Here is a 23,363-nt window from a genome sequence, read left to right as displayed (position 1 = left end):
GGTTCAGGATAGTTAATAATTCACATTTTCAGCACACAAAGATGGTATGTGGGGAACAAGATAACAATGAGGGGTTCTGTGGTCACATGCTGGGTGTGCCTTTGAGGGGTCTGGAAAAGAAAATTTCTCAGACATTTCGAAGGTATGTTATCTGTTAAGGGTGGAAAATTTTCCAGTAAGCCAGCATTAAGGATTTACTTTTGCTTGCTTGTTTAATGTTTAACCAGGGTGTAGTTCTAGGAGTTATTCTGTGCAAAGATATGCTAATGTTAAGGGCGTAGTTATCCTGTGCAAAGATATGCTAATGGCTAACTTCTGCTTCTATAAACTTGCTTGCTTGTTTGATGTAGTTTTGGGCTTTATAAGCTGCCTTCTCTGGAAGTTCCGGGCTGATTCTCTAGTGGGGAGAATCAGTCCCCGGCTGGCTAATAAAGGCTCATAATTAATCTCAATTGGCTCCGTGGGTCTTAGGTTTGAATGGGCCACAACATATCCTAGATGCACTGTAGGCAGGCTCACTTAAAGTAAAGATTGAACTTTGTCAAGGAAGCTTGACAGGACCAACTTTTAGTTAGGAGTTTTTATGTTCAGACCATATTGTGTGGTTACTTTTGGTCTCTGAGTCTGTTAGCCCTGCATGAGACCTCTCTTGAACTTCTAAAGTTCAGTATGTGGGCCTTTTTTGTTTACATCTTTTACTTGTCATTGTTTTTTTTTTTTTTTTTTTTAATTTCAATGATTGAATTTCAGTATTAGTTGCTGTGTAATCTCCCACACTTGGAGTGTGTAAAACTGGGAATACTCAACATGTGACTGTAACAGAAGTGAATGTACCAGATATGGTTTGGGTCTTGAGGATTTGTTTTCATTTTGATTTACTCCGTTGTCTTCTGTGACCATCACAAGCTGAAGAAAAAAAAAAATCCAAACTCTCTACTTGTACTCTTGTAGTACTGCCACTTGTAAAACAAAGTTTTAAGTACAAAGTCATGAAAAGATTCTGTGATCCAGAATGTTCTTTGGTTATTAAAGAAAATATGTGAGCAAGTACCTTTTGTGTATGATAATTGTAAGTATAACAAGACAGGAAAAATATTATATTATAAATTGGTATGAGAATTCCTTCCAGGGAGATCTTGCCTTCATTAGATATATGCCATTCCTGCCTTGGGTAAAAGTTAGGTATACAGAAGCTGGATGTGGCTTGTTAGTCTTCCAGGAGCCCTTGTGTAGATCTGAGAGGGAGGGGAGAAGGAAGAAAGGGAGAAGGGAAGAGACAAAGTGAGAGAGAAGCTGTTGGTGCTGTGCCGTGATTAGGGCCCTCTGGATCTTCAGAAACTTAAAAAAAAAAATCACAGCATGTTTGGTGTGATTGCATTTCTTGCAGAGGGACTGAGAAGCCATCCAGCTAGCAGCTATGCCACCACAGGGAGAAGAAGGCCCTGGCTGCATTTAAGGGAAGTGGCCAGTATGTTCAGAGGGAGACAGAGGAATTGACCTAGTGAACAGAAGCTGAGGTACTTGGGATGTCAATTGGTATGGTTAGTGAAATGACACAGAGAACAGATAAAGGAAATCTCAAGCTTGAGTGAGAGAGCCCCACGAAAACAGCTTGTCCTGTCTACAAGGGACACAGGAGCCGAATCCTTATAGGAAAAAAAAATATATACCTATTGTCTGTTCTTAATTGGAGGATAGCCATTCCTAGAAACTACATCATAAAGTGGATTGCTACAAATTAGAACCCATTTTTCCCCTAGAAAAATTATTATAACAGAGTAGCATCCTGACCAAGAACTCAACATCACACAAATCATAACTACAACCAACCATGTCATAAAAGCAAAAATAAGTATAAACTTATAATCACTTAAAATTATAAAATTATTTTTGAGTTCTATAAAACAGACATAAATGTAATATATGTATAATTTTACAAAAGGCTCCAATATTGTGAATAAATTGTAAAAACAACTAGTATAACAAATTTAACATGAAATATGTTAGTTATAATAAAAATTAAACACTTGAAAATACTTGTTTGCCTTCTTATCACTTAAATAAAGTTTTATGAAACAATAAGTATAACCCTTAAAATGGTTACTCAAGAAAGTTTGATTTAATGCCTTCTTTTTTTGCTAAGTGTCCCTTAATTAAGCAATGCTATTGAAAGTCAGTCAATTATTCAAAAGTGGCTTGAGAAACATAGTTGATTCTCACTACCTGTTTTTGTAGTTGATACTATTCCTATTGCTAATGAGAGGGATGATGATAATGATGGTATCTTCATTATCAAGTCTTGTTACTTTACGGAGTTAACACATATACTATGGAATAAATTGTATTTGTCAAAATGGTGAAATCACATAAATAACAGCCTATTGTAATATAGTTAGTCTCTGATCCTGGAGTTTATGCTGTGTGCAAGGGAATTTGCTTTAAAAGTTCTTCAGTATTTTGGTCCTCGAGGTTCATCTTGGGAGCTAAGCAGACACCCTCCTTTAATGTTGTGATTTTGTCTGAGAAGGCTTTGTGTGAACACACAAGCAGCAGACTGAGAAAGGACCATGGAATATATATGGTCCATCCTTTCCTCCAACGCAGGTATCCATCTCTGCATCCCAGACTCATTGTCATAAGGCATCTGTAGGAAGACCCGAGTGAAGGAGCCACTATTGTTTAGGCAGCTCTAAATTCTTGGCAAGTTTTTCCTTTTCTTAAACTAAAATCCACTGTTTTATAGCTTCCATTCATTGATCCTCGTTCTGTACTGGGAGCTACATGGATGCTAACTCTATCTTCTATGGGACAAATATTTGAAGAAAGTTATCATGGTCCTGGCTTTCTTTTTTTTCCAGTTCCTTCTATTGTTCTTTCTGAGACATCTCTAGATCCTTCGCAATCATTACCTTCCAACTGAAATCCAATTTATCAAGGCTCTTAGAACCAGGTATATTCAGAACTAAACACAATACCATGGGTAAAATGTGAACAGTATATAATAGAGCCGTTCCTCCTTTATTTTGTATCTGCTATTAATGTGGCCTTAAATTTCATTAACAACCTCATCCCAGTGTTGTTTCACATTGAACTTATTTGATCAGTTGAAGCTCTTACTCTTTCCTAGGGCACTGTTTAGGGCCAAGTCTTCTCTTTTGAATTGCCATATCAGCACTTACTTTCAGTATACCCGGAAGCATTCAAGTGAGCATGTCCCATTAATTGGTTTTGTAGTTGTCAAAATAATAATTATTTTGCATGTACCTATTCTGGGCACTGTGCTAACAACTTTATGTATATTATCTCTTTTGATTCTGACAAGGACCCTCCTGAGACATATTCAGTTTTACAGATGAAGAACAGGTCTATTAAGGTAGAAGAGTCTGCTTATAATTACACACAAAGGAAATAGAGAAGTGGGAAATTCAGGTCCAGGTGTCTTAGAATTCAAAGCTTTTGCTCTTAGCTATAATTCTACTCTACCTCTTTATAATAAACATACAGAAAACAAACAAAAAAAGGGATTAAATGAAGGTTTTTCCTACAGTTTTATAATAGCCAAGGAGAGTGGACAGAATAAAAGAAATGGGTGTGGAGTTCTGGTTTGGTTAGTGTCCAGGATAAATACTCTGGTGCATAAAATCTTATAACTCTTTACCCTCTGGGGTTTGGAGCTTAAATAATCTAGTATCTTACAGATGTATCATTGAAAAATGTCAGTTTAATAGGTTTCCCTGGCAGCTGGCATTGCTGCGTTTGTATGATAGGAGGCAGCTAAAAACGATACATGTAGTGACACCCAAATGTTTGTTTAAATATTTGGAATCAATGTGCCATGAAAACTCTAGCTACAATTATTTCCAATCAGAGCTGGCTTGAGAAAAATTTAATAGTGATATAGGAGGAAAAAAGCTCTATGTTTTCCTGCTGTGTCAGTTCTGCCTCTCAGCTCCTCACAATAAGAGTGGCTACAAAAGAAAATGCCAACATAAAACATGATCAGAAAAATAGCTGACCCCCAGCAAGAAGCAGTTTTTGCTCAAAGAAGATTAGGGTACTGACTCTGGCTTTGTCTTCTGAGCTTGGTCTCTCCTCCTCCTAGATAATGGTCCTTTGGAACTTTGTGTAATGATGGCTTTGAGAGAGAAAATTAAAAATGTTCAGTGGTTAGAAGCACATTTAGCTAAAACAAAACAAAATCTTGCTCCGGTCGTTGCAACGGGGAAGGTCAAAAACATGAATTAGATGGAATCAAACATTTAGTTTTTTCTTGATCTGAGGCTAGATACTTGACTCTAAGTAAATCCTTTCTCTATATTGGTCAGTCTGTCAAATGGCCAATTCAGAGCCTCTATAAACAAGGCTGGTCCCACCTCAGGGACTTTGTATATGCTGTTCCTCTATCTGGTAATCTTCGCCTTCAATTCTCTCCCTACCATACTGGCTGACTAAAACACCTTTTCCACAGGCCTTTCCAGACTATCCAAACTACTTTAGTTATTTTAGGTTTTACATTCTTATATCCTGTAGATTTTCTTCTTGGTGTTTATGGTGGGTAGAATAATCACCGTCCCCCCATCCCACCCCAAAAAAGTGTTCACATCCTAATCCCCAGAACCTGTGAAAACATTACCCTGTAAAACATTGTCTGTAAAAGGGATTTTTGCAGATATGATTAAGTTAAGGATTTGAGATGGATATTATCTGGTGGGCCTAGTGCAATCATGGGGGTCCTTATAAGTGAAAGAGAGAGGCTTGAGAGTCAGGGAATGCAGGTGCATCCAGAAGCTAGAAAAGGCAAGAAAGCGGAGTATCTTCTAGAACCTCGAGAAGGAACACAGCCCTGCCGATAACTTTGTTTTAGCCCCCTGAGACTCATTTCAGATTTATGATGTCCAGAACTGTAAGATAATAAATTTGCGTTAAGCCATTATGTTGTGGTAATTTGTTACAGCAGCTATAGGAAACTAATAGAGTACTTATTATACTTGTATTTATCTATTGCTTTGTTTTTTTCTGTTCAATTATAAGCTCCATCAAGATAGAGGCCTCTGTATTCTTAGCATCTAGTGTAGTACCCAGCACTTGTAAGCAATGGATAATATTTGCAAATTGATTGTGCTCCATAGAAGCAAGCAGTAATGGCGTTACGAGATTTCATTATAATAGAGAATAACCCAACCAGAATACTTATTTATTCATTCATTCATTCATTTAGACATCTACTAGTATGTTCCAGGTGCAATGCCAGACAGTTGGGATAAGAAAGTGATCAAAACACATCTGCTTTTCCCCTTAATGATGAGTATGTGTGAGTGGCCCACCTAGGAGCTTCCTTTTCTGTTACATAGTTGTGCCCAAGTGTCCAAAGTGATTTAAATGGAGGATAAACTAATTCTTTGGTGAAAAATCTTTTTTATCTTTGCTACATCATTTGCCAAAACAAAAAATGGCTTCATAATTGGAATATGTGTATAAGAAAGTTGTTTATAACTTCAAATAGTTGCTAGAAAGTTGAGTAAGCAGCAGTTCGAAACAACTTTGATCACTATATATAGATTCCATCATTCTCTCCAAAGAAAAAGATACAGGTATAAGTCAAGCGTAATCAGACCAGTAGAGACCAGACCCAATAACAGGCTTATCCAGAGCTCTCAGTCAAATCAAGCTTTTGTGTGATTGTTTTTCTCTTTTTTTTGTTTCCATCAAGTAAAAAGATAAACATCAGAGATATTGTGTAAGTAAAAAATAGGAGGAAAACACTCGTATATACAAACTTGTATATGTAAAAAAAACTCTTGTAATCTTGCTTAATATGGAACCTCACTCTTAAAATAAAAAAATTTCCAAGAGAACCTATGAGAAGAAAGTGGGCTTTGTGGTCTTTGAGACTATCAAATTTGCAAATATTGACTTTGGTGATGGTTTGAAGTTGCCATAGAGATACATGGACAATAGACTAGTGGTTACCAGAGGGTAGGGGAGAGGGGAAGTAGACGGGGTAAGGGGGGTCAAATATGTGGTGACATAAAGAAATCTAAGTATGGGAGGTGAACACACAGTGTAAATATATATATCTCTTACTGCTAAAATGTACAGCTGAAACTTATTAGATTTTGTTAACCAATGCCACCATAAAAAATTAATTAATTGATTGATTTTAAAATTAAAAAATAAAAAAATAAAAATAAAGTTGCCATAGAAGGAGGTCAATATGGTGAACTAAGTAAAAGTAGGGTTTGCCTCCTCCAGGTCTGCATTGAAATTACAAACAAATTATAAAATAACATGAAGAATCACCTGAAGTCCAGCTGATCATAACAGGTACATCTGATAATATAAAGAAGAAGCCACATCAGAGCCAGTAGGAGGGGCAAAGTTGCGAATCAGGCTGGACCTGCACCCACAGGTGGCAGTGAAGCACTGGGAAGGAGAGTGAGGCTGCAGAGGCCTCCCTGAAGGAGAGAGGGGTCTTAGTCCCACTTTGGGGTTCCTCAGCTCAGGATCCTAGCCCAAGGAACAAAGGTTCCCAAAAAATTCTGACTTAAAATCAGAGGGTATTCTGGCCCTTGGGTGACATGGAAGAAGATGGAAATCCCAGATGCCTCTTTAAAGGACTTACACACAGGCTCTCTCACCCATGACGCTCATCTGGGGCACCGGCGGTGGGTCAGAGGCTGTGGCAAGATTCATATGGGAAAAGACTGCATTACTTAGTGCACAAATGAGGGCTGGACAGGCAGCCACCATTGTGCCTTAGTTGGGGCCTCCCTACAGGGCAATCTACAGACAGGAACCAGCTTGCCTGTACAACTCCCTCCCTGCTGCACCGTCAATTTGGAAGCTGCACTAGCCTGAGGAGTTCTGCCTGCCCCATCCAACCTGCAGATTCCCCAGTGTGGCTTGTTGCTGGGTGGCTGCCCCACTCTTCCCATTTCCAGAGCCAAACATTTGGCACAGGGAGCAGACCACAGCCAGAGCTATGAGAGCATTCTGAGGACAGTTTCAGGTAGATCACTGCTGCTAACATGAACTTGAGTGGATTGCAGGGATCTGTGGGCCAGTACCAGACAGCAGCTGGTCTTGCTGTAATCTGTGACTTTTATGAGAAGGAGTGAGTGGACAGAAATTGCAGCAAGACTGGGCTGTATTGGCCTGACAGCCACTGTCTCCCTGAAACCCTGCCTCACCCGACCAGCAAATTGCCTGGCAATTTCTGGAGCAGTGCATTCTGCACAGGCAACAAAGTTTAGTAAGCTCAGTGCGTGCACAAGCTGCAATATTATGTGGGGGGAATCTCAGGGGTCTGTGGAACCACCACAGGTGGCAGCTGGTCTCATCGTGATCTGTGACTACAGCGGGAGTGTGTGAGCACAGAAGTTGCTGCAAAACTGAGGCTGTATTCACCTGATAGCCCTTGTATCCCTGAGGTTTCACCAACCCACAAAGTTTCAGTGGCCTGTTGACAGGCAGCCATCTCTGCCTTGCCCCTTTCCGAGATTGGTCATTTTGCTCAGTCGATAGACCGTGGCACATTTTGGAGAAATTAGTTGCAGCAGATTACTGCTGCCTGCACGAGCTGTAGTATCACTTGGGGGGATCACAGGGATCTGTGGGTTCATCCCAGATGGCAGTAAGTCTCGCAGTGATATGTGACTTTGGTGGGAGCTCATAGTCCCAGAGCTGGCAGCAAATCTGGTGCTATATAGGCCTGATGGCCCCACTTAACCCACAAATTACCTATGGCAAGCCTCTTCCCAGGCAACCCAGTCCCATCCTGCGCTTTCCTTGGGTCAAGAATTCAATAGCAAGCAACAACACTCAGTTTATGCGGCAATGCAAAGCCCATTCACCCAAGAGAAGCATTCAGTGGACACAAATTTATGCCCATGAGTTTCAGTAATTCTTGAACAGATTTTGGGTGTTTGCAGACCTGAAGTCGGCTGTGGCTGGCCTCGCTGTTAACTGAGACTTGTACAGGGGGCCACAGAGACAGCACTGGCATGTAAACTAACACTACAGTGGCAGGGGGAAGTCTGCTCAATACATCCAGGTGACTCCCTGAATCCCTGAACCACCCAGCACTCATATCACCCAGAGGCTCTTCCAGCTGCAGAGTCTTATGGGCAACTGAGAGGCAGCCTCTGGCCTTGAGGAAAACTGGTGCTTCTGCTTAACCTCCTCAGGCCTGGTACTGGGGATAACCAAACTGCAACCTACAGCATTGTCTGTTCCACTTACCTATAGATCTAGCATAGGCAGCAACCATCTGTGGATTGCTTTGCAGCTCTAACCAGGTAGCCAAGAGCAAGCAAAGGCAGCGGCTGACTTTGGCCTACTGGGGACCTCCTCCCAAGGGGCCACAAAACCAATGACCCAGAGACTGGCACTAGACAACAACAAAGCAACTCTTGACTAGTTCCCTAAGCAGTACACACAAAGGGTGATCTCAAAGAGTACACAAGCCTGGAAGGGCATATTCCACTCTGTGGGGTCAGCCCCCACATAGCAATTCATACTCCATGGGCATAGCCATTCCAAATGCTCATCAGCCCAAGCGTTAATCCCATCCACTGATATACTAACATCAATAAAGGTTTAGGTAAAATAGAGATCACACAGGACCCAAACAAAAATTGTGTCCAGAGCCCCTGGAACAGGTGATCTGGGAGAATGTGCCACTGAGCCACAGAGGACACCTTCCACATAAGACCATCTGGCCAAGGCTGAAATATGAAGCAAATCTTTCCAACACATAGAAATGAACACACAGAGGTAATAAAATGAGAGAAACATGCCACAAATAAAACAACAGGAGAAAACTCCAGAAAATAACCTAAATGAAGTAGAGATAAGCAACCTATCAGAGACAGAGTTCAAAATAATGATTATAAGGATGTTCAAGGAATTTAGAGGGAGAATGTATGAGCTCAATGAGCACCTTTGCAGAGACATAGTAAACATGAAAAAGGATGTAGAAACCATAGAAAAGAACTTGACAGAAATGAAGAATACAATACCTGAAATGAGGAATACACTAGAAGGATTCAATAGTAGATTGGACAAAGCAGAAAATTGAACCAGTGAACTGGAAGACATGGTAGCAGAAAACACTCAATAAGAACAGAGAAAAGAATTTTAAAAAATAAGCCTAGTTCAAGAGACCTCTGGGACATGAAGCATAACAATATCTGCATTATAAGAGTAACAGAAGAAAAGACAGAACAAGGGATTAAGAATCTAGTTGAAGAAATATGACAGAAAACTTCCTTAATGAGTCAAAGGAATTAGACATACAAGTTCAGGAAGCATAGAAATTCCCAAACAAGAAGAATTCAAACAGACCCACACCAAAACACATCATATCGAAACACCAAAGGTCAAAGACAAAGAGAGAATCTTAAAAGCAGCAAGAAAAAGGAAGCTAGTTACTTACAAAGGTAACCCTATAAGAATGACTGCTGATTTTTCAACAGAAACTTTGCAGGCCAGAAGGGACTGGCAAGAAATACTCAGTTATGAAAAACAAGAATTTATAACCACGAATACTCTACCCATAAAGCCTTTTAATTAAAATAGAAGGTGAGATAAAGAGCTTCCCAACAGGGAAAAACATAAAGAATTAATCACCAACAAGCCAGTATTACAAGAAATGTTAAAAGAACGTCGGGGTAAAGAAGGGAAGGAAAATTCATGCATACATACATACATTCATGCATCCATCCATCCATCCATCCATCCATACATACATACATACATATACATAAATACGAATGATAAAATGGCATTAACTATGTACCTATCAATAATCACCTTATATGTAAATGGATTAAACGCTCCAATCAAAAGACATAGGGTAGCCAAATAAGAAAACAAGACTCATGCATATGCTGTCTACAAGAGACCCACTTAGAGACTGAAAGTAAAGAGATAGAAAAAAATATTTTATGCAAATGGAAATGAAAAAGAAGCTGGGGTAGCAATACTTATATCAGACAAAATAGACTTTAAAACAAAAATCCAGTGTGTCTTTGAGACAAAGAAGGGCTTTACATAATGATAAAGGGATCAGTACAAGAGGACATAGCCTTAGTAAACAAATATGCACCTAATGCAGGGATACCTATATATATAAAGTAATTATTGACTGATATAAAGGGAGAGATTAACAGTAATACATTCATAGTAGGAGACTTTAACACCCCATCAACACTAATGGACAGATCTTCTAGACAGAAAATCAGCAAGGAAACAATGGGCCTCAAAGATACACTAGACAAGATGGACCTAATAGATTTTTTCCTGAGCATTTCGCATGAAAGTAGCAAAATATACATTCCCCTCAAGCACACATGGAACATTTTCCAGGATAGACCCATGTTAGGATACAAAATAAGTCTCAATAAATTTAAGGAGATTAAAATGATATCAACCATCTCCTCTAATTGCAATGGTATGAAACTAGAAATCAACTACAAGGAAAAACTAGAAAATACACAAATACATGGAGGCTAATTAACATGCTACTAACCAATGAATGGGTTAGCAATGAGATCAAGGAAGAAATTGAAAGATACCTAGAGACAAATGAAAATGAAAACAAGACTCAAAACCTATGGGATACAGCGAAAGCAGTCCTAAGAGGGAAATTCATAGCAATACAGTCCTACCTCAAGAAACAAGAAAAAGCTCAAATAAACAATCTAATTTTACACTTAAAAGAACTAGAAAAAGAACACAAACAAAGCCCAAAGTGAGTGGAGGGAAGGAAATAATAAGGATTGGAGCAGAAGTAAATGAAATAGAGTCTGGGAAAACAATACAAAAGATGAATGAAACTAAGAGCTGGTTCTTTGAAAGGATAAACAAAATTGATAAACTAGACTCATCAAAGAAAAAAGAGGGAGAACTCAAATAGATAAAATTAGAAATGAAAAAGGAAAAATAACTGTGGACTCCACAGAAATACAAAGAATCACAAGAAAATACTATGAGCACATATGTGCCAACAAATTGGACAATCTAGAAGAAAGAGACACATTCCTGGAAACATACACTCTCAAGACTGGGTCAAGAAGAAATAGAAAATCTGAATAACCAATTACCACCAACTAAATAGAATCAGTCATCAAAAAACTGCTGAAAAACTGAGGTCCTGGATGAGATGGCTTCGTAGGTAAATTTTACCAAACATTCAAAGAAGAATTAACACCTATACTTCTCAAACTATTCCAAAAAATTCAAGAAGAGGGAAGGCTCCTTAACTCCTTTTATTAGGCCACCATTACCTTGATTCAAAAATCAGACAAAGCCATTACAAAAAAAAGAAAACTATAGGCTGATATCTCTTATGAACATTGAAGCAAAAATTTTCAACAAAATATTAGCAAACTGAATTCAGCAATACATTAAAAATATCACATACCATAATCAAATTGGATTTATTCCTGGGATGTAAGGTATATAAGGATATAAGGATATCCGCGAATCAATTAATGTGACACATCACATTAACAAATTGAAAGATAAAAACCATATGATCATATCAATAGATGTATAAAAAGCATTTGACAAAATAATAAAAACTCTTAGCAAAGTGGGAATAGAAGGAACATACCTCAACATAATAAAGGTCATATAGGACAAACCTACAGCTAACATCATATTCGATGGGAAAAAACTAAAAGCATTTTCCTTAAGATCAGTTTCAAGAAAAAGATGTTCACTTTCACCACTCCTCTTCAACATTGCATTGTAAGTCTTAGCCATGCCAATAAGACAAGAAAGAGAAATAAAAAGTATCCAAATTGGAAAGGAAGAAATAAACTCTCGTTATTTGCTGATACAAAATTAATATTCAGAAGTCAGTGGCATTTTTATACACCAACGATGAACTTTCAGAAAGAGAAATTAAGAAAACAATCCCATTTTCAATTGCATCAAAAACAATAAAATATCTGGGAATCAAATTAACCAAGGAAATAAAATATCTGTTCTTGGAAAATTATCTCATTGAAAAAGAAATTGAAGAAGATACAAATAAATGGAAGCATATACTGTGTTCATGGGTAGGAAGAATCAACATCATTAAAATGGCCATATTACCCAAAACAGTCTATAGATTCAATGCAATCCCTATCAAAATATCAATGACATTTTTCAGAGAGCTAGAAAAAATAATCCTAAAACTTATATGGAGCCATTAAAGTCCCTAAATAGCCACGGCAATCTTGAGAAAGGACAACAAAGTTGGTGGCATCATACTGATATCGAATTACACTACAGGGCTGCAGTAATCAAAACAGCATGGTACTGGCATAAAAACAGGTACATTGATCAATGGAACAGAATAGAGAGCCCATAAATAAATCCACATCTATATGCTCATTTAATATATGACAAAGGAGGCAAGAATCTACAACAGGGTAAAGACAATCTCTTCAATAAACAGTGTTGGGAAAATTGGACAGATAATTGAAAACAAATTGAAACTGTGCCACCTTCTTACAACAGATACCAGAATAAACTCAAAATGGATTAAAGACTTAAATCAGAAACCACAAAATTTCTAGAACAAAACATAGGTAGTAATCTCCCTGATATTACTACTAGTAATTTATTTTTGGACATATCTCCTCAGGCAAGAGAAACAAAAGAAAAAATAAGCAAATGGGGCTACATTGAACTAAAAAGCTTTTGCACAGCAAAGGAAACCATCGACAAAATGAAAAGACACCTAATGAATGGGAGAAGATATTCACTTTGATATATCTAATAAAGGGTTAATATCCAAAATATATAAAGAACTCATACAACTCAACAATAAAAAAATAAACAATCCAATTAAAAAATGGGCAGAAGACCTGGGTAAATATTTCTCCAAAAAGGAAATACAGATAGCCAAAGGACATATGAAAAGATGCCCAAGGTCACTAATCATCAGAGAAATGCAAATTAAAACCACAATAAGATATCACCTCACACCTGTCAGAATGGTTGTCATCAATAAATCAAAGAAAAACAAGTGTTGGTGAGGATGTGGAGAAAAGAGAATCCTCATACACTGCTGGTGGGATTGCAAATTGGTACAGCCACTGTGGAAAATAGTCTAGAGGCTCCTCAAAAAATTAAAAATGGATATACCTTTTGACCCAGGAATTGCACTTCTGGGTATTTATCCAAAGAAAACCAAACCAATAATTCATAAAGATGTATGCACCTCTATATTCATGGCAACCCAATTTACAATAGCCAAGATATGGAAGCAACCTAAGTGCCCATCAACAGACAACTGGATAAGTAAGTTATGGTTCATATATACAATGGAATATTACTCCGCCATTAAAAAATTGAAATCCTACCATTTGCAATGACATAGATGGATCTAGAGATTATTATGCTGAGTGAAATAAGTCAGATGGAGGATAAATACCATATAATTTCAATAAATGTGGAACAAAAAGAACAAACTAATCAGAAACAGACTCACAAATATAGAGGACAATCTTGTGACAGACAGTGGGGATGAGAGAGAGGGTGATGGGAGAAAGGGGTGAAGGGTTAATGAAGTACAAATTACTAGTTGATAGAGGGTCGTGGGGATGGAGAGCATGGCATATATTAATGCGGTCAGCAGTAATATAATAGCTATGTGTAGTGCCAGAGGGAGGATAATCAGAGGAATCATTTCATAAACTATATAAATGCCTGATCAATGTATTGTGTACTTGAAACTAAAGTAAAATGTTTAAAAATTCGACACATTAAAATATATAACAAATAGTAACAACATATTGTATAGTATAATCGAATATGATGCAATGTGTATCATGGTATATAAGGAAAATGTCACATAAAGTCCCATTTGGAGAGATTGTACTCGTGAAAAAGACGTTACATACTTTGGATAATGATTTGCTTTTTAAAAAATTTTAACATGTGTTTTTAATTCAAATGAGGGAAGGGGGATTCCATTATCATTAGATAAATAGCTCTTCTTGTTTTTTTTTCCCAAGATGAGATCTATTTTGTAACCCTGCCCCTGGAGATGGATGAAAGTATATTTCTATTTTTAGCATTCAGTTCCCGAACCTGAGCTGAAAAACCTCTACAATACATACAGAGTAGCACACCTTATCATCTGAACTGCCCAATTCTCTGGTGAGTAAGTGAAGTGATAATACAGCTGAGGAGTCATTATAAGGCAGTGAAGTGAGGAAAGAGGGAGCATGTATTCTCTGGGATCTGCAGTCCTGTGGACTCACAGCAATGAGGAAGACTTTCTGAAGAGTTTAGCGTGCACTCCACTGCCATCTGTTGTCACTGTGCCTTCAAATAGCAAAGAGTTCCAAATCCCAATGTAAATTGAAAATTTACATTTAATGTACATATACATAAGTGTGAATTTAATGCAAAATGTAAAGTCCGACTTACCAATGTTTTCCTTTAAGATTAGTCTTTTTTGAGTCTTGTTTAAGAAATTTTGGCCTACACCAAAGTCATGAATATATTCTCCTGTTTTCTTCTAGAAGCTTTATCATTTAACCTTTCGCATCTAGATCTACCATATACCAGAAATTGACTTTTGTGTAAATGTGATGTAGGGATACTCATTTTTTTCTCCATAGTGACCATTGACCATTGAAAAACCGCCCTTTCCTCACTGCACTGCATGCCACCCTTGTCATAAGTCAAGTGACTGTACCTGTGGATCTGTTTTTAGACTCCATTCCAGTGGTCATTTGTTTATCCTTGGGCCAAGCCATGTATTTTTTTTTAATAGTAATTATAATAGAAACCAAGTTATTTTTTAAGCCCACGGATTGCTTTGTGTTTGGTCAGTTTGTCTACCGTTACTTCTAGGGCTCCCAGCAATGTGACAAGTGTCTTAGTGTAGGCTCCAGAGAAACTAATATGGATCTTTCTTTCAGAATTGAGTATTAATGGACTTACTATTACTACCACCACCACCATTGCTACTACATAGCTAACACGAAATATATACTATGTACTAGGCACTCTTCTAAGCACTGTACACACATTAACTCATTTGATCTTCCTTAAAGATCTATGAGGTAGGTACTATTATTCCCTTTAACAGATGGGGAAATAGTCACAGGAAGGTAAGTGAATTGTCCCAAATTACCTTGTTAGTTAAGTGGTGGAACGAGGACTTGAATCTGGTCTAGATTTCATGTTCTTAACCACTACCTTTTTCTGCCTCTCTTACAGGCAGTGCAGCCAGGTAATAAGGAGTATGTCTAGGGGCTGGGGGGAATCAACACCCTAATTATTCTAGACAATTTGACTGTGGACAACCCCTCTTGCCCCACTGTACATTCACTCTTTGGAGTATCAAATTACTTATTTGAAGGTAGGCTGGGAAACTTAGCTTAAACTTCCCATACACTGTGGCTTGATGTAAAAACTTTTCATAATAGTTTTCCTTTGCAACCTCATCTTTCTCCAAAACCCCTAAAATTACTGTTCTGTGTTCTTTTACGTGATGGTCAGTTAGGTGGGGCCGCAAGAGGAGACACAGGAGAGGACCAAGAAAAAAAAGCTTGTTATACTCACAGATCCTAGAAACAGGAAGTATGCCACACCACACAGTCACCTGGAAAAGCACCAGTGGTGAGGAAGCAGAGGAATAGGAGTGAAGGGAGAGCCTGGGCCACAGTGTTATTTAGTTTCTGCCTTATTGCAGAAAAGGCAAAGCAGGGCAGGATGACCTGTTTAGGAATGACTATCTTGAGTAATTACAGCAGGCTCTTAAGGTATACAAGTGGTCCTTAATTGCCAGGTACCTACCTGGTCCTGAGATGATTCAGGAGGAGGAATATTGCCTCCTGAAATATATGTGCCTAGGCTGGTTAGTTAGTATATCAAAAGCATGCTCCTGGCTAGGCTATTGGCTTAATTTGTAAGAACTGCCTAGTACCAGCAGAGCAAGCTCTCCCTACTCAGAAAAAAATTTAAAGATGTGAAAACATCATAATATACACAAAATGAAAAAAATAAACTATGTGTATTCAGTATACAAACTGCCTATAGTACCCAATGGCCATGTGCTTCATCTCAGAGCACATACTATTCCTTGCTTTAATTGTACTTGCCTTGTTTATCTTTAAATCTTAGATCAAATACCACTTTTCTCAGGTCAAAACCCTGATGACCACAGATGTACGGTTAAGAGCTTTCCCATATTACACACTGGTGGCTATAGCACTTTTCAGATTGCTGTGATGGTTAATATACCTGTTTCCTCTTCTAACTGTTAAGACCCTTCTGAGGGTTTGGAGAGTGGGAAGAGGTAGAAGTATTATTTGAATGAATAAATGAATGAGCAAATAAAACTCTCCCTTCCAAAGACAATATTCCATTCTCTTCCCTCTTTTTTTCTAATCTGTACCATGAACCATATGTACAACATGGTGCAATGACATTTCCTTGCCTCCTTTTGTGAATGGCTGTGACTTCTACTAGGGTCCCTTCCTGGTGAGGCTGGATGGCTGAAGTAAAAGGCTCAGAATTTCTACTGGTCAGTTATTGTTATCAGTAATCTGAATTTTAGTATCAGAATTAACTTACTAGCAAAATAGAAAATATATTTGGAGGCAGAATTCCAGTGTTCATAGTTTACCTTAATGAATTAATCCTTACAAGTGATAAGCAAAGGCACTATTTTTATTGTAGAGATGTAGAACGAAGCTCAAAGATGCTGAATGACTTAGTTTAAGGTCCCAAAGCTAGTGACAAGAGCAAAATTCTAATTTGAATCCAGGGCTTCTGTTACTAAATCTGGAGCATTTTCCATTAAGCCACACTGCTTGATATATATTTATTTCCCAACAGCTTTTATTCACAGACAACAAAAAGGATGCATCTTTCATGTTTGCAGTCACTGAGATGGTCATTTCAATGCTTCTCAATCCAGATAACCAGCAGAACTTTCTCAAAGTTTTTAGAACGGCAGTATGAAACAAGTAAGCAAATATAAACATCTCATAACAGAGAGGCTGACCTGCAGCATTACTTTAGGAGCTTATGCAATTCTAAGGAGGATACAAAGCACACAGCAGCTTGTAAATAACCCCTAGGTGAACCCAGAGTTCGTTTCATTATGAAATGATGAAGAGACTTATCAAATGTTTCTAAGTAATTGGTAAAATTAGGGATACAAGATGCAATGGACAGTGAGTTAGTACTACAGAAATAGATAAAAGATTATAAATCTAGTGGAAAATTAGGCACATGATTGTAGAATTTAAATTATGGCAATGTCAACAAAGGAGTCAATGGTGTATGAAAATCTGAACACATTTTTATGTACCCAACCAAAATAAAAATATTGTATAAAACTTGTGTAGGATGATTTTTTAAAATATCTTTTTTGTTTTGTCAGGTGAGTCAACGTGTCTAAGTTTTTGAAACTTCCATTTAAAAACATTCACAATAATATTAACTTCTTATATGTAGAATAAGAATTGGATTTCTTTCATATGTTTTCATGCTGGTATATTTCTCTCTGCAGCTTTTATAAAGGCATTCCTGTACGGTGAGCCTTCCTAAACTGGAGTTTTAAATATTTGACTTATCAGGCCTCCTTCTTTTTCCTCAGCCATCCTCAAGATCCAGAGAAATTCAACTTTGGCAATGACCGGGGACCTCTGCCCTGATCTGCTGTATTTACTTCTAAATGCTATTTCATGAAATACACATTAATCAAACAGGAAACAGGAAACAGAAAAAACCAAATGTTTTATTCTATATTTTTATTTCAAAAATATAAACAGTATTAACACAGAATTACATTTAAGTATTTGTATAGCATTAATATAGACAGCAGTAAAAAATGTCAGTTTAGGGGTGAATGATCATTAGATTTGAAATATATGGTGCCTTTCAAGTACATAGTGTACAATGCAAAGTATTATTGAAGAGCATAATGAAGAAAAAATAATAAAGGACTTATTAGCTATATGGCTCAGAATTTACATTAAATATATTCTGGATGCTAATATATTTTTTTTCCTTACTTGAAAAACTACAAGCCTACTGACTTAGGAAGCCTAAATTTGCTTTCAACAAATCACCCTGTCAGCATAACATCATAAATTTACAGTTTGTTATTTACAATCTTTAACATAATAGAAGAGTAAAACTTTGATAGTGCCCCTAAAATGTTAAATAATTTAAAATGTATAAAAAACTATATTGGGGAAAATGCCATGCATTATAGCTTAATAAAAGTAAATAACATTTCATGAAAAGAGTATATTGGCCTAATAATACAGGTATACAAAACAAATGAATATGTATCATTTCTTGAGATGCCTGTAAATCCAAAAGTGAATTAGTCTATGGCCAAACAGGGTGAGCAATTAAGATGAAGCAAAAAAAGTCAGCAATATACAATTTTAAATTTCTAAGTAAGAAATTTAAAAATTGTTTTCAACATTTATTTAACTACTAAAATATGTAAAACAAGAAATTATTGAACTAAAAGCTAGGCTTGAACTTAGAATCAAATAATTTTTCTAATGTGAGAAAATGTAGGCAAATCCCAGCTTATAAATTAATCTACAGAGACAGATGATGGGGACTGTTTTGATTATCATTAAAAAGTGTTATGGTGAAAGCAACATTTAGATTTTTTTGCCCCATTGTCAGTGTTGTCTAATTTATGAGTTGGTGAATTATATATATACTATACATAATGGAAGAATGTCATTTTCACAAACCAAGTTATATATCAAGTTATAAAAATAAATCTTTCTGTAGATTAAAAACAAATAAAAATAGAATTTACAAGTTTTAAAAAATATGTCAAACTAACCTGATAATCATAACATTTTTTGCGATGATTATATTGTCTAAGCTATCTATCTATTCAATTAATTAAATCAAAAATCGTTGATCCACCAATGTTTTAGATGCCAAATTCTTCTGTCCTACTGTATTACGGATAAATCTAAAAATCTGGGGAAAAAAATTAAAACAGTTCAGAATGAAAAAGTATATATACAAAGAAAATTAAATCTGCATATCAATTAAAATATCTAAATTAAACTAGCTGTGAGCTAAATCTCCAGTGCTTGCCTTTTTGTTACATTAGCATCTGGTGCAAAGGGTGAATGAGACTCTAATTACTGCTCAAATCTTATATTTAAGAGATGGGCAATTTAAGTGTCTTCCTACTAGATTCCTTTCATGTTTGTTCATGTATGGCCTCCACAAGACCCCAATATTTTATTGACCCTGAAGGAGAGTGAAGAATAATGTTGGTTGAAATGTTTTTGTTTTTTTTTGGTAGGGTTAATCATATTCTAAAACTTTAAGAATCTCTAGTGAAAGCTGACATTGTTACTTTCTGCTATAAAAATAAATATCTAGTTCCAATATATTTCTTTTAAAAGAAAACCAGAAAAAAATATGTAAAACTTTACCTCTTGTTGTAGGTATGTAAGGAATGCTGCTAAAATAAAATTTTGGCAAGCCAAGTCCACAACACAGAAGAACAGTAGATCATAAATGAGAAGAGTGGCTTCATTTCCATAATACAGAACACTGCTGAAAGAATAACCTTCATCTATTTAAAAAAATATTATAAGATATAAGTTAGAAATTTAAAAATAGAATAAACATGATAAGTTTCTGGTGATAAAATGTAGATATTTAAAAACAGCATAATAGAAACTAGTTACTATGTATAATACTTCATGGCTTACAAAAAATAAACAAAGGATAATAAAATGTGCTAATCTAAAAGGTTAGTCAAAAAACTGCTCATAAAATTGTTTTAACATTCACACCAAGAGCTGGTAATTGCTAATAGTTTAAGTATATTATCAATACCCTTCAAAGACCAAGTAATGAATATCCTTTCTCTGTTTATACAACTAAAGGGTAAAGAATCTTAGAAAGATTCTCTAAGAATAAGTCTAAAAAGCAAAACAAAACCAGCAAAGACTAGAATAGCACATAGTATGCTATAATTTGTGTGTCAAATAGGTTCTGCTCTGAGACTTCTTCTAGTCTCACTTCACAAGGATGTAAACACCCTTTTTAAGATTCTGATGAAAGCTACACTTTCACCAGAGGGGAAAAACAAGTACATAGACATGAATCTTGCACACAATTTCAGGGAGGTCCAGAGAACCACTGAAGCTGCCCACGGACACCCAGTTAGGAACACCTCTTTTAGGGGACATTTGGCAGTCTAGTAATGTTTTTGTTTTTTTTTTTTTTAATCAGGGTGCTAGTTACAAGGATATATGTATTCAGTGTGTGAAAATTCACTGACCTTTATACTATGTCCTTACAAAATATGCACTTCTCTCTCTCTATATATATATATAATACTTGGATATGTATTTTAAAAAATAAACAAGCATGCTCTATATGCCCTTCCTGGGTGATCTTTCACTGCCATTGCTCCAACAATGGTCTTTTATGATGAGGCTCCCCAGCTTATCCTATGCCTTTACTTTCTCCAAAGATCCAGTCTCTTATATTTAATGCCTTTTTGGACCTCTCTTCTTAAATGTCCCAAAGGTACCTCAAGACATAACATATTCAAAACTAAATTCATCTGCTTTCCCTCACAACCTGGTCCTTCATCTGTACTCTCTATGACCACCACCAATCACCTAGTCACACAAGCTGGAAATCTGGATAATTTTTGTCTACTTTTTTTCCTTAACATCTCTGACATAAAATGTTATCTTTCTTCTTCTTTATCCTCATTACTACTGCCTTAGCTATTATTCTCATCATCTCCCAATAAAAACAAAGATGATGATGATTATATTATTAGAAATAGTAATAACATCATTTTACTGGGTGCCTACCCACATCAGGTACTGGTACATACCAGGTTCTTTATATATGGTAACACATGTATAAACACAACAATCTTTAGAGGGTTGTACTTAATTTTACAGAGAGGGCAGTAAAGTTTAGAAAGGGTAAACAACTTTCTTAAGTTCACAAAACTAGAACTCAGATTCTGAATCTAAGACCAGATGACTCTGAAAGCTGTATTGTTATGTTTTCACCTTAACCTATTCACTATTGCCAGAGCAATTCTTCCAATTTACAAATTAGATCTGCTTAGGACTTTCTGATCACATCCATGTTAATTAACAGTAGTTTCCAAACTGTTTTAATCATGTATCTCTATTAGAATAAAATGTTGAGTATGTATTCCACAACAGGCATATTTTAAATTACTACTGTATGTATAAACCTTTTAAAATATAAATTAAAAATAAGAGAATTGTAGATATACAAATAAACATATTAATATTTTCTTCTCGTACCTCCGTGGATCAACCTGTATACCTCTTGTGGGACAAAAATTTAAAAAAAATTTTTTTAAACAACTGCTCTATGAGATAAAGTAAAACTCCTTAGGGTTTCAGACAAAGCTTTGGGATTAGGTCTCTGCCCTCTTTATCTTTCAAGCACTCTCTCTCACTGTGTCCCATTTCATACAAGATTTTGATCATAAAGTTCCTAAGTGCACAATTCCCTTCCCCCTTCTGCACAAATATCTTTGCCTCTCTTTCTTTGACTCTTCTGTTTGACAACAGTGACTTATTTTTAAGACCCAGTTAAAAATTTTCCATGTTGTCTCTCTGGCTTCACCCTGTGTCTGGTTAGATTTTCTCCTTTCCTTTCTATACCCAGTATAAGCTGTACCTGCACAGACATCTATCCCAGCATCTCTCCACGCTCCTACTCATATACCTACCTTCCACAGTCTTCTAAACAAGATGCTCAAAGGAGAGACCACTGGCACAACATGTAGTACTCGATCATGCATGGGTGAGTGACATCTAAGCCAGGACATTGGTTATAACATTTTCATTCTTACCAAGCCATACAAGAGCTTACCAGTCACATTAGAAGTGACACATACACTACGAAGAAACCATGTCTAGTCACTATTCCTATTATAGGTATTTGCTATTTTTAAGAAAATGAAAAATTTTATGTTAAAAGTTAACCACAAGTGTTATTGCTAAGTGTTTCATAAGTTTGCCACTGAATGAACATGCCAATAAAATCTGAATTTTATTTGTTTCTATCTCTTCTATGTATGCCATTGATCATGAAATTCAGCTTTTTTCTTTTCTTGTAAATAATTATACTTGTTCCTTGCTACATGATAACAAAATGGAACACAGAAAACTATAATTCCACGAAGCTAAGTTCATTGTTTCCTGTTTTTATATAAAATTATAAAATCAAAAGAAAAATTAATAAGTACAAGTACTTTTTTCAAACTTTAAAGTAGTAATCAAATTCAGCAAAGGCATTTGAAGGATACCATTGTAGAAGATGCTTTTTTCCATTGGTTCCATAAATTCCACTCCAAGAATTCTTTCAAGAAGCAATTTATCTTTTATAAAGTAGTCCATCTCCTTATGAACCTTATATAAAAAGCCAGAGTCATTTCAAAAATACAGTGTAATAAATGTTTCCCAATTTTTGTAAAATCAGAAAACAAAAAATGAATAGTACACTAAGAAAATCTGTTCTTCAAAAAGACCGAATTTACTACACTGGGTCTATAATAAAATTCTCTGTAGGAATATTTTAATTTTAAATGCCCTTAGTAGTATTTAGAGCTAGATATAACTGAAAATCAATTTATAATAAGTTTTTATTATATACAACCATGGCATAATATGTTTCTATAATGGATAATAAAGTATAATTTTGGTAACTAGCTAACAAAATTCCAGTACAGACATATTTTAGGGTTATCACCAATATGCTAATAGACATGTAAAATCTCATTTTACTTTTACATAACTTAACTCTATCCCTTAGCCACAATATTAAATTTGACTACAAAAAAAGGGGCGCGGTGGGGGGGGGGCGGGTTCCTAAGTCCTCTGACTTGGTTGACAGAAGAAATAATTGACATTCCTGGTTATTTTTTTAAAACCACATTTTGATTCTAGCTTAAATATAAATGTTGTCATACATACATGATCGATGAAAGAGGCAAGAAATTTATTCATAGTATGATATGCTTTTATACTCTGCTCAAAAGTACTTGCTGATGAACTCAATAGTCTAGCAGGGCCATTTTTCTAATGTGAAAAAGAGACAAGAATAAATGCAACATGCCTTCTGTTCTTGGTATTTAAATAATATGAAATATTGGCAAAATATATCTTAACTGTACTTTATACAAACCCTTGTTAGTGTCTCATGAATTCTGTCATAATGCTGTCTCATCTGGCTAGAAACTGCAATCTGAAACGTCTGACCCTCTGTGTTGGGTACCAAACCTCTCTGGCTACATAAATTTTCCTGAAAAGTTAAAGGATTTAAATTAAGATCAT

At 36.2% G+C, this 23,363-nt stretch overlaps 1 protein-coding gene across 6 annotated transcripts in view; it reads right to left on the bottom strand.

Moving 5' to 3' along the window:
• Positions 1-17,759: 17,759 nt before the first annotated feature.
• The window catches only part of TMEM67 (transmembrane protein 67), a 46,120-nt gene continuing 40,516 nt past the window's right edge, over positions 17,760-23,363 (bottom strand). For 4 of the 6 annotated variants that reach the window (XM_016153246.2, XM_016153245.2, XM_016153242.2 and 1 more), the window contains 5 exons: positions 23,215-23,331; positions 23,004-23,108; positions 22,283-22,439; positions 19,449-19,591; positions 17,760-18,981 (listed from right to left, as the gene is read on the bottom strand). In XM_016153246.2, the coding sequence (XP_016008732.1) occupies positions 18,901-18,981; positions 19,449-19,591; positions 22,283-22,439; positions 23,004-23,108; positions 23,215-23,331 (603 nt within the window). In that variant the 3' untranslated portion in view covers positions 17,760-18,900. The remainder of the gene's footprint in view (positions 18,982-19,448; positions 19,592-22,282; positions 22,440-23,003; positions 23,109-23,214; positions 23,332-23,363) is intronic. The other 2 variants (XM_016153244.2, XM_016153247.2) reach the window with 2 other exon arrangements.

The sequence above is a fragment of the Rousettus aegyptiacus genome, unplaced genomic scaffold (genome assembly GCF_014176215.1).
Source record: "Rousettus aegyptiacus isolate mRouAeg1 unplaced genomic scaffold, mRouAeg1.p scaffold_m13_p_15, whole genome shotgun sequence".
NCBI classification, from domain to species: Eukaryota; Metazoa; Chordata; class Mammalia; order Chiroptera; family Pteropodidae; genus Rousettus; species Rousettus aegyptiacus.
Note: the sequence above shows the minus strand (reverse complement) of the source record. Positions and strands in the feature narration are given on the sequence as shown.